Here is a 12,295-nt window from a genome sequence, read left to right on the forward strand (position 1 = left end):
TTGTATCATTGATATATTTAAAGTCTTTGCTTGGAACAAAAGTAAATTCAATCATCCTGTAGATCTACTTCGTCACTTTTCCCTTTACGATTACTATTTTAAGCTACAAATTGCAAAGAGAAACTCTTCAAGTTGATCCAAAATACAATACGTTGGATGAACATTTCAAAAGTCAAACTGACAAACTCTACATTTTCTAACTTTCCCAATTTCATTACACCGATAGATAATTAATGTTCAGTTATCAACGAACAAATGTCTTATTTCCATAAGTTCATTTATCTGAAGAAGATAGCATAAATAGTAACGAATACTAAAGCAAATTAAAGTAAAAAATAATATTTGTAACATCATTACTCTTCTCTAGTTTTCGATATATGAAATAGGCCAATATACGTAATTTCTGAACACCTGAAATATTATTTTATGTGTACTAAAATTAGTTCATTCACTGTCGATGAAACAATGAGGAATATCCAGCTGATATCTTGAGCATAAGACCACGATACACAGAAAATTCGTGACATTCTGACACAAACAATAAAGACTGGAAGAATGAATGAACCGCAAGTCGATTCTAGGTTCGGTCAGACGCCTGAAGCTGGTACCGATAAGTAGTACGAGAGGCAATAGCAATGGCGGACGGGTGTTTGAGAGGAGAGCGTGTTATAGACAGCGAGCATGGAAGCACGAAGCTCGAGAAGAAGAACGGACGGAGATAGAGAAGGACAGGTCTCTCTCTATGTTGGTGGAAAAATGCGGAACTCATGCAATTACAGCGTCTTTGCTCCGGAAAGATCGTACGGGTTATCAGCCACGTGTGTGGCAATAGCCGAAGGCACTATCGGCGTGTCCTACGCTATATTTCTTTTGTGTCAGCGATCTATGGAAACCAGCAGATCACAATGGGTGCTTGAAAGTAATTCTAATAGGAGGCCCCGCGATAGGCCGAGCTCGTTCGCGACTTAATCTACGGCCAGGGAAACTTAGTCACGCGTACATACCTATCTATGTACTTACATGTTGCGTTGCAATGTTACGTAGAATGGAATTATATTTAGAAGGTAGATGGTGGATACTACGTTACGATACGTGGGTACCCGGTTTTTCAATTAACCGTCCAGAAATTTGCATAAAAATAGATGGTATTTGTTTGACCCGTTCCGAGCAAAATTTTTATTTCAGTTTGTTGAACAATTGGATTAACATTGTTATAACGAATGGCATTCAAATTAAGAAAGATTTTATGAGCAAGTATAAAGTAGGTTTAAATTTGCAAGTGAGGTTTGTGCTTAAAAGTGGATACACGTTCCGATTTGTGGGACGATAGATAGATCTTGATACGAAAACTCGGACGATCAACGATATTATTCAATAAAATTGTACAAAAGAGACAAAGAAACGAAAAATGTCGTGAATAAGTGGATTTACGATACTTCTATTCGTATATGCTATAATGTGCTAATGAAAATTCCGATGTTGCACGGTCAGACAAAGTAAATTTGAATTTCAACAAATTGGAGGGAAATCAACGGTTACAACTTGAGAGAGGAAATTTATCTATCCCTGTATAGCATGCGTGTGCGATGTTGTTTTCTGGTAAAACATTGTGCAAGAAACTGATCCTGAAAGCCTTGTGCTGTTTTCAAGCACACCGCAATTGAGCCGCGCGACGATTTGAATTCGATTGTTACTCCTTCGATATGTCTTCGGCTAGTACAGGGTCCGAGTTCGGTTGTACTTTGTTTGCTTGTTCCCCTGTATCCAGAGCATGCGAGCTAATGTATTCTGAAGGCAATCATTGCGGTGCCTTGTTGTATGTAAATCACCGTTCCTGACGGAGATAGATTGTTTGAGGTAGTTTGCTACATCGTCATCCTTCCAAAATAGATTATATTTTACCGAATTTTTCGCACTATGCCTATTTTAGGGATACGTGTTGAGAAAATGGTAAAATCTGAAAAAGTATTCGAGAAAAGAATGCTCTGATATTTGTATCGTTTAATTACATATTTACTTGAGATATAGAAATACAAGATTACACAGAACGTCAATCAGTTGGAAAGGGAACGACGAACAGTATCTTTCAAATCTCAAATTAAGTTCCAGATCATAAACTTCAAACCTATCAGAAATAAAGATTTTCTAGAAAGACTTTATTTGGCATCTTGTTTTTCTTCGTAGTTTCTACACTTTTCGCAAAAAGTCTAAAAGCAAGCGATAAAAGGGTAAACAGAGTGTCAATAAAATACCGGGAAATGAGTGGAATGTGTTACAGCCGGTGCGGTGTGGTGCAGTGGCTCGATAAGATCGTTAAAAGTGAATCGTTGCGACGTTATACGCCACGAAAACATTCTGTTCGATCGTGCATTCATTTTATAATGTGTATAAGATTATCGCAACCCGGAACGACGAATGTGAAACAACGAGAGCACAACCTATCTCTAATCAGAGCTCAGCCAGCGTATCTTTTACCTGAAACTTCATATTGGGAAGATTTGCGGATAGTTTTTTTATCCTTCTTTTCATAACGTACTATACTGTATAAAAAGTAACTGCATACATAGATAAATCGAAGAATATAATATTAATAAAACTATATGAATAATGTAAAAGAGTTTAATCTCTTATTGCTGAATAATGTTTTCCCTTAATATCTCGATAAACAAATTTCTCCAATACCGCAATCTGACGCTTTCCTTCTCGGTGCAAAGTACACATGCAAAGTCCAAGTGCAATAATAACACGATTGCTGCCACGAAATCGATAACATGGCTAACGTTTCTTGTTAACACGTCAGAACATTAAGTCGTCATTAAAAAAAAGTCGTGGAAGTGACCGTCGGATCATTAATGTGTCACATAATGAAACAATGTAATATCATGCAAATGGTTAAAAATGCCGGTGAAACGATGATGCACGACCTATTATACGAGTTATAAACAAATAGCGGGTATAGTAGCCAGTATGCGATCGTTAAAGTATTTTCTTCGGCTAAGGTGTGGCAAATAATAAGCATTCCCGTGGCACGCACGTACCATGGTTACGACGATAATAGAAAAATTGGATAATTTTAAACATGAGTGGAAGCTGGTATCACCAGCGACACGTACGGTTCCGGTTCAACAAATAGAACACACATAACACCCGGACGATATTACACGACACGCACTTGTGACCGTTTCTTGATCACGGTTCGGGACTTTCCAACATTCGATTGTAGCAAAGAAACTGTTAGTTTGAATAGTCAGGAAATGTCAGTCATGCATACACATATGAATACTATACATTTCCGATATTGACGGGCTATTATACGCTAAAGTGAATCAAAGAAGCAAACTTCCACATACTACGTAATAAGACAATTACAGACATATATATATACATAGGTACTTACTTTTTATCATTCTTATATACATGCATTGTCAGTCTTTTTCTAACTGTTTATCCATTAGGAGTTGCTTAAAAAGATTTACATATTCTGCCTCGGAAATTCTAAATTACCAAACATACTTATCTTTATCACTAGCAGAGATGAGTTCCCACAATCTATATTTAATCTTTCGAGTGCTTCACTTTTTCCGCATGTGTCATCAATACTTATTATATAAAAAGGTCTATAGCGATAAAAATGTTATCGACACGTATATATAACGCCAGAATTAACAAGCATAGCCATTAGAAGTTGCGCTGATTAATCAACAAGTTGCAATGAATCATAAATTCATAGCATTACTTTTGGTCGTCCTTTGCTGCGCTCTTGCGGTGCATCAAGTGTCAGCCGAAATACCATCACGTAAGGAACTTTATTGTTATATTTCGTACTTATATGCCATAATTTGTATTTAAATTTGTTGTTTAAATAATTTCAATTTTTCTCGAATTTTTATAGAAACGAATTTCTTACTGTGAGATAGTGTATTGTCAATATTATAAAATAATTCGTATAAACTTAAAGATTACATTCTCGATTACTAGTCTTATAATTGTCATATTCGCTTTTAATAGCAAGGATTTTTCGATCATTAACAGATTGTACTTTATCATTGGTGACGGGCACGTGCAAAGGTTACTTCCCGAGATTCGGATACAATGTAGAGATGGGTAAATGCGTAGAATTTATATATGGAGGTTGCGGTGGAAACGCGAACAATTTCAGAAATCTGGAAGAGTGTCAGCAATCATGCTCAGTATAGTAAGTCCTGTTTGTTTTTAGTCTATAGCATTTGAAAAAACGGATTAGGAGAGAGCCGCGCATACAGTACCAAGCAAAATTAGTTTTGGCTTTTTCCACTGGATATTAATTATCACTGCTTAACAAATTTTAACCTTTTTCCAATTTTACAAACTTATAGAAAACTTATACACGAAAGAATCTCTGCTATTGTCAACAACAAGGGCATAATACCAAACCATCAATTCGGCCTTCAAAAAAAATACGATACCATTGAGGAAAATCATCGTATGATTCAACAAATTCTCTGGTCAGAAGAAAAGGAATATTGTTCAGCATTCTTCCTTAACATCGAAGATGCATTCGACGCAATTTGGTAAAATGAATTACTCCCTAAACTACGACGTCTTCTACCTATTCGATTACACACACTAATCACATGTTACTTTGAAAATACATAGTTCTACGTAAAAGTTGAAGACACTATCTCTGATATCAGATCTATTAAAGCTTGTTTGCTTATATCAGGGGTGGGATTATCAGACCCTAAAATTCTTAGTCTGTTCGCAGAGAAAGTACTATAAGAACTATGCACCTGTCTCGTTTAAATACTATCACGTACAGATGTTTATAGCTATTATCTCGACTCGCTGAGCAGACTATAGACATTCTTACACATTCGAACATCATGTATGTATAATGTTATGTATAATTGATATACGTCAAATACAATTAATGTTGATACCAATGACATTACGTCTCAGCGTAACGGGATACAGCATTTTCCAATAAAATTAGAGAAATGCACTGTCATATGGTATGCGAAACATGTAAGGACTAATGAGGGTGAACCAGTAGAATTATGTATTAAGTAACATTGAATTATTGTGTATACATCGTTCATTTCCAATTCGATGACTAACTCTATATGATATGCATGTAGTGATTTTATAAAAAGGTTATGAAGAGAAAATTAAAATAACTTCATATCAATAAACATCTTGTTGTCAATTTTATTTACCGCCCATTTGTTCAAAAATATTACACTGATCATCATTATCTATCAATTGATCATTATTTACTGCTTATTTGTTTAAATTTACGTTGTTTAAGAAAGATTATCCTTATCTGACATAATATGGCAGTTATTGATTATACCTAACGATACTTTTGCACTTAATCCAGTTTATTTACCATAAATCGCAACAACAGGTACCAGTACGGGTACTGGGGTACCGCAAACTTATAATCTTTACCGAAATTTAACGTGATGGTTCATACAAAATAAATCTTCACATTCTCACACTTATCCCTCGTATATACAGAATGTTTGGTTACAGGCGTAATTAAATTTAAGGGATAATTCTTTAAGCTAAGATAAGATGAAAATCCAAAAGTTAAAAAATTGCGCTTTTGGCTTTGCTTTTTAATTATAGACAATTAAAAATTAGCCGAAATATCCCTGTGCGCAAGCAAACCTTCTTACACAAGCGAAAGTAGATCAGCCTAAACAACGGGGTACACAGGGATCCTTAAATCGAACGATGCATAGATAGTAGCTTATCTCGTACAAGTCGTAGAGAAGAAGATTATGACATTTGAAGACATAAACCATCCTGCGCGACGTTTTTAAGTAAAATCGTAGATTAAACATTATATCTACCTACTTTTCAAAATCCATAACAGCATATCGTAAACTATCCCACAAAATTTTCAAGTTTAGAAGATTAATGTTTTCTTTAATCCTTTACCTCCATAAATAATTAATAAATAATAACACACATAAACAATGTTTATCGTTAACCCATAGTGGGTAATTGAATGTGCTGCTCGCGCAAAGAGATAAAGCCTGAATGTTGTAGAAAATAAGTAAATGAAATGAAACGAGTTGAATATAATTACAAACAAATCGTCTGTAATATTTCCTATATTCGCTGTAGCAAATTGCAGAGGGCGTAAGAAACACTGAGATTTTTTTCTAGGTCGGTATTTCAGAACTTGAGACACAAGGATCTATTTAATGTCACGTTTATTCTGCCTTTAGTTAATATCACTACTATGCTGAATCGATAACGTCGCATGTGACACGATGATGATAAGGAGGTCAGATGATCACCAAAACATGGAACACAAAAAATGTATGTTAAATGTCATAACTATCTTGTATTCAGTCAATGGTGTGATATTAAAAATGCATTGAGAGTCACATCTATTTTATACTTTGTTTGTGGTACATAATATATGTGATGTTTATATAGGAATGTAGCAAATTTTTATTTCTATTGACTTAATCAGTTTTGCTAGTTCAAGTGAATATAATTTCTATACATACTGCTTTAAATAGTAAAATATAAATCCTAGCAATTGCCTATATCTCATTTATGGTTTTATTGTTAGGTTAGCATGTTAACAACGCCACGAACAAAAATGCCCGCTGTAGCGATTTTGGCGCCCTAACTTCAGACAGTGTTAGTATGTATATGTATAGAGGGAATTGCTTTAAGTTTGGACACTCGTTTAACCTGTTTGTAGTGTGACAGAAGATTTAAAAGCGCGATAAGTGTTTTATAAAGCTTTATTTCGCTTAGTACATAAGAAAACATCGTGTGGAAAAACGACCATACCAAGAGGTACATTGTAACATTTATTTCTTTCATATTCGCGTGAACAAATCGCTTTTGTTTATCTGAGATACATAACCTATGTTTTCACCTATAGATTTATTTAGAAAGTAACGTGTGCTAAGAAAATTTCTTATTGTTTAAAATCATTTTATTATCATGTTTTACATTAATATTACATTTCTGAATTTCTTTTTAGCATACAATCATTATAAAACAATAATACTTGTTTGCGCGGATTTCTAACCTGTAAACAGAAATGTTATTTATTCACCACAGAATTCAAATTTATTTATTGTTCTTTAATTTTCCATGTTTGTGATATACATAAAAAACATCTCTGATATTGAATTTGCATATCATGTAGTGAAACTGATGTAACAAGTCATAATACTTATGTGTATATTTACAGTGATATGAAGAAGGTAAAGCTGTGACAGTGGGAATTAAACATAAAAATAACCCCGGTGACGACAAGAATATTTAACCTTATGCCCTCAGCTACCGGTACGTATTAAATAGCTTGTAAATGTGTAATTATTTATCTCTTTTACAAAGGTACTGTTCTACAAATAATTTTTATATTAACTCCTCAGCTTTATTATAGTAAAATTTATCAAAATAAGCCTTGAGAAGTGTTGGACTTGACATATATTTGTTGAAATTAAATGATAATTGATTGTATAATGAATACCAAAGGTGTAACACCAATATCTGACCTTTATATAATCAATGTGGCACATACGTATTGCAGGAACTGTGAAGCAAAATAAATAAAGTACTTTGGATTTGTGTGGATGATATTACGTGAAACATACTTCCAGAAGAACTACATAATAGAAGTCCCCTTTAAAAGTAGTAGAATAGATTAAAACATGCAATGAAGTTCCCAAGAAATATTCAATCGCTGTTGCTGCAAGAAAAGGTGTGCGCTTTCAGAGAATTTCAGAAGAATGCACAAATCCTAGAAGGTGCAGTTATAGAGCCATTATATAGGCTCTGTAAGATAAATAATAGAATTTTTAATTTATAAAAAAATACTACAAACTACTGCATAGTATCTGTTATAATTTCATATAATTTGGTACAGAAACATGTTTAAATAATCTTTATGTAACAAGTTTATATGTCAATATAACATAAGGTATATGACCATTGATTAAGATATAACAATAGAATTCAATTTTTATACTAAGATATGACTATATATTACACAGTTTAAGATCTTCATTTATGGTTGGTCTGTACCTATATATAATACTATCAAATCATTTTTGTACTATTCAAGAACTAATGCTTACTCAAGGCAGTTGGAAAGAGTGGATATGGATATTCAAACAGTACCAACCAAAAATGGTTTTTCCTGCTATATGTAATGATACAATTAATTACACTATAAAATGTAATTTACCTAACGTTAGCGTTTACCTACCTAGTTACCTAACTATTCAAATAGTGAAAGAGAAACACTACATGAAAAGTTACACATATAATGTATCAGTTTATTATTAGTATCGGACCAATGAAATACTGATAATGGTCATTGTCAGTTCTTTTCTTTTTGTTTCATATAAAATAATACTTATATCTTTACACATTTTCACAGGAGGAAATAACCCCATAGGGCAACAGAAGGGTGGGGCGACTATGCCCAGTAATGAAGAATGCGGGATCCGAGATGTTTGGGGTCATAATCTCGAAGAAGAATTTCGAACAATTCGGCAAGTCGTGCAGCAGTATCAATATATTGCAATGGACACTGAATTTCCGGGAGTAGTTGCTAGACCCATTGGTATAATATAATAAAATTATAATTTAGTTGTACAATAATTATTTGTAAAGTAAAATATGATTCTTTATTATAGGCGAATTCAGGACTAGCGCAGATTATCAATATCAGTTATTACGATGTAATGTAGATCTCTTGCGGATAATCCAACTCGGACTTACATTTCTCGACGAATCGGGAAACACACCTGGCGGTAGTTATACGACATGGCAATTTAATTTCAAATTCAATTTACAGTAAGTTATACATAATTCAATATAGAATAATATAAAGGCATAAAATATAACAATACTAATGTTGAACAATTTTTTAGAGAGGATATGTATGCGCAAGATAGTATAGATATGCTGCAAAACAGTGGTATACAGTTTAAAAAACACGAAGAAGAGGGTATTGATCCGTTAGATTTTGCCGAATTATTAATGACATCGGGAATTGTTCTTGTTGACGACATAAAATGGCTATCCTTTCATTCTGGTTACGATTTTGGCTATCTATTGAAACTTCTTACAGATCAAAATTTACCCCAAGAAGAAAGTGAATTCTTTGAACTTCTTAGGATATATTTTCCAACAATATATGATGTAAAAGTATGTTTTGTATAGACATCTGTTATAATAAAAACTATTTCTACCTCTAATATGTGACATTTTGTTCACAGTATTTAATGAAATCTTGCAAAAATTTGAAAGGAGGCCTACAAGAGGTAGCAGAGCAATTGGAAATTCAAAGAGTTGGTCCCCAACATCAGGCTGGTTCTGATTCGTTACTTACGGGAATGGTTTTCTTTAAAATGCGAGAGGTAAACAAATATTTCGAATAAAACTATATTAACCAACAAATTGTATATTGTTTTATTTTTATAATTATATATGTTGTTTTAGATGTTTTTTGAAGATAATATTGATGATGCGAAATATTGTGGTCATTTATATGGTTTGGGAACATCATTTGTCGTAAACGGTTCAGGTGGATACCTAGACAGTAATGGAGATAATTCTTCGTCTTCGTAATGTTAAAAAGTACCACATCTCAGTCGCAACAGATTATTTCATTACAAATAAAATGTTATAAATAATGTTTCACTTAATGGTCAAGCGTATAGTTCATATCCACAATATTACATTCAAATCACTGCTGTAGATTAAAAAATATTACTACTTGAAAATGAAACTATAGGAACATTTTTTCATATTTGTGCATTTTTTGTATCCTTCAATTTGAGTCTTTCGTAGCTTTCTTCTGTGATACGTGCTATTAATCGAGAACATTTACAATACTGTGCAACATAAAATATGTAATATAGTTCCCTTACAAGCGTTTGTGACAATATTGGTATACAAGATACAATTGCAGTACAAAAGAAAAAAAAGGAAACAAATCTACTTTTAAGTGTTTTGCAAAATCTCTTTTGGGATATAGAAGGTTGACTAAGAATAATGCAAAAAAAAAAAAAAACAAAAAAATTAAGAAAAACAAGTGCAAGATTGCATTGTTTAAGTACATTTATCACTGTTCATATGTACATTTATCATGCAATGCATTCATAGATCACTACTTTTTATGCCTGATAATTCCTTATAATTAGTGTTTTAAATATTCATCAAAATTACGCTTTGTGCAATTTTAGATCAACGGAATAAAATGTTGCGTAGTATTTGAGAAACATATTCTATAATTCTGTTATCCTATTTTGTAGATACAATCAGCAAGTAATTACTTCTTCATTTTTTTACATTATTTTTCAGGTAGTATTTCTCTTACACGTACTTTTTATTGTGAAACAAATTAGTAACGTGACTAGGAAGATCTTTTGCCACACTTCAAAAATGAATATCGTAAAATATATTTCTTTTGTAAATAACACATCGTTCCGAAAATACAATAAACATCTTAAATAAAAGCTTTGTGATTTTTAATATCAACTACACAACTAAAACGAGAAAAAAAGAACATTCTGAGTTACTTGGCAAATAATATAATAAAAAAACTGTGAAATCCGCTTCAGTTGAGCTGCGGAAGACTTGGTCGTTGGGGACGAGGGATGGTACTTCACCACACACCGAATATAACCGAATAAAAGTAGATATGAATTTTCATACATATTCACTAGATCCAATCATGCGCCATCGTGGACAGCATCCGCAATTGGAACATTTTCTAGAAGTTCCGCGGCTTCACCTCTCAGGTGCGCCTTTAAATGTTGTAAATTTAAGGCCTTCGAAATTTCCGAATCCGAGTGCATCAGAGACTCGAAGAGTCCATTAAAACTTGGCCAGTTAAGCAGATCCCCACCGAAGATCGGCGAAACGAAGGTAGGATCCTCGAAGACACGAGAGTGCTTCTTTCCCCTGATAGCTTTAATTATGCCGAGTTTATGTTCCGTTATTCCAGCGGTTCGAATGAAATATACCCGATGATCTCATGTCTGAGAGCTTCATTTAGCTGACCACGAGTTCGATAAATCCGAGTAAGTGGATGCGATTCCAGGGACAGACGTATACGGAATGGTTATTGGCAACGCAGTCCGAAGGGTAAACATAGATAGTTCCCAACTCGGTCTACCATATTTTATTGGGTTTTAGCGGGCACTATGGGTCCTGTTGGGAATCCATACTAGCAAGTTCCTATGTTACATTGTCTTACCAACGAGCGCCTTTTGGACCAGTTACAGAAATTTCAGGAAATGGAAGAAGTCAGTTATAGGAGCCCTGCCTCAGACGAAGGCAAATTCTGCGAAAGTCACTTCCAGGAAATGCACTATCGCGAGGATCTACATTTGAGTTAACTTATTCGTTGTCAAATCAAAACTAGCTCTGTCCTTTTAACCCGGGCTTTAAAGGGCATTCAAGTCCATTTTTAATCTTTAAAGGTGCCGTTTTATACCTGATTTGACTCGGAAGTGGTTTTAGCTTGGATCCGAGGACATCCTTCTAGGTGACCCTCGTTCGTTACGCATTGAGTATCGGAAATTCAGGAAGAGCTGTCTATCAGACATTGAAGTTACATCCAAATTTCCGAAAACCTTGTTGGTCATGTTGCGCGAAAAATGACTCCTCGAGTGCTACTCCAGACGGATCGCTGGTGGTACGAACCAGGATCAACGTGGCGTCAATAACCTCGGCGTTTATGGCTACAGCATGACCTCTACCGCGGATGATTTCTCAATCATCCCTCGCTTAAGCCTCACGTGGTGATGAAGTCAGATATGAAGTAGCCACAAGCGGATGAGACTATAGCCATATTTCTACCATAGACACCAGCATAAGCAGTCTTTCGTCTCACTCACTTTCTTTTACATCTTACACTCTCAATATCATTAAGCATATTATTAAGCGTTATTGTTAGTCCTTAATTTAGTCGTTGTAGCGTTTATTGTGTGCAGTTATAATCATAGTTATCGTCCTTTGTATATAGTTTTATAGAAATAAATGCGTTAGGCATTTATTGCTATGCAAATGTGAGTATAATCCTTATTCCTGACCACATGCAACCTCAAACCACAAAGGATTATCATATTTTTCGATACAGTTTTCGACAGACGAAAACGAGTGAGCCATATATTCTTTGTTTGTCGAACGATTAAGATTCCACCGCATTGCTACCGCTGTGCTTTATTGTACAAATGGATACAATAGACCTTCGAAGTTCGAATGGTCCAATGTTCGAACAAAAATGTAAAGAAAAAGTCAACTTAGCTAATGATTAAAT

General features: G+C 34.2%; 2 protein-coding genes across 3 annotated transcripts; both read left to right on the plus strand.

Moving 5' to 3' along the window:
- The first annotated feature begins 3,636 nt into the window (after positions 1-3,636).
- Positions 3,637-4,196, plus strand: LOC126915857 (kunitz-type serine protease inhibitor Bi-KTI). Its single transcript, XM_050720972.1, has 2 exons — positions 3,637-3,796; positions 4,033-4,196. The coding sequence occupies exons 1-2, from the start codon at positions 3,712-3,714 to the stop codon at positions 4,194-4,196; spliced, it is 249 nt and encodes an 82-aa protein (XP_050576929.1). The 5' UTR covers positions 3,637-3,711.
- A 2,436-nt stretch (positions 4,197-6,632) lies between these two features.
- Positions 6,633-10,487, plus strand: LOC126915850 (CCR4-NOT transcription complex subunit 7). Of its 2 annotated transcripts, none has more exons than XM_050720962.1 (7): positions 6,633-6,804; positions 7,208-7,302; positions 8,402-8,587; positions 8,661-8,820; positions 8,898-9,174; positions 9,246-9,386; positions 9,469-10,487. In XM_050720962.1, exons 2-7 carry the CDS (start codon positions 7,287-7,289, stop codon positions 9,595-9,597), a joined length of 909 nt encoding a protein of 302 aa, XP_050576919.1. In that variant the 5' UTR covers positions 6,633-6,804; positions 7,208-7,286; the 3' UTR covers positions 9,598-10,487. The 2 variants fall into 2 exon arrangements, with proteins under 2 accessions (XP_050576919.1, XP_050576920.1); XM_050720963.1 differs by lacking the exon at positions 6,633-6,804 and adding an exon at positions 7,550-7,720.
- The last annotated feature ends 1,808 nt before the right edge of the window (positions 10,488-12,295 follow it).

Source organism: Bombus affinis, chromosome 4, assembly GCF_024516045.1.
Source record: "Bombus affinis isolate iyBomAffi1 chromosome 4, iyBomAffi1.2, whole genome shotgun sequence".
Classification (NCBI taxonomy): Eukaryota; Metazoa; Arthropoda; class Insecta; order Hymenoptera; family Apidae; genus Bombus; species Bombus affinis.

Excerpts from the sequence above, each read along its gene's own strand:
- LOC126915857 (XM_050720972.1), top strand. The coding sequence starts at position 3,712 with ATGAATCATAAATTCATAGCATTACTTTTGGTCGTCCTTTGCTGCGCT. Across the intron at positions 3,797-4,032 it reads GTCAGCCGAAATACCATCAC|ATTGTACTTTATCATTGGTG; the intron begins GTAAGGAACTTT and ends GATCATTAACAG.
- LOC126915850 (XM_050720962.1), top strand. Across the intron at positions 8,821-8,897 it reads AATTTCAAATTCAATTTACA|AGAGGATATGTATGCGCAAG; the intron begins GTAAGTTATACA and ends ACAATTTTTTAG. Across the intron at positions 9,387-9,468 it reads TTTTCTTTAAAATGCGAGAG|ATGTTTTTTGAAGATAATAT; the intron begins GTAAACAAATAT and ends ATGTTGTTTTAG.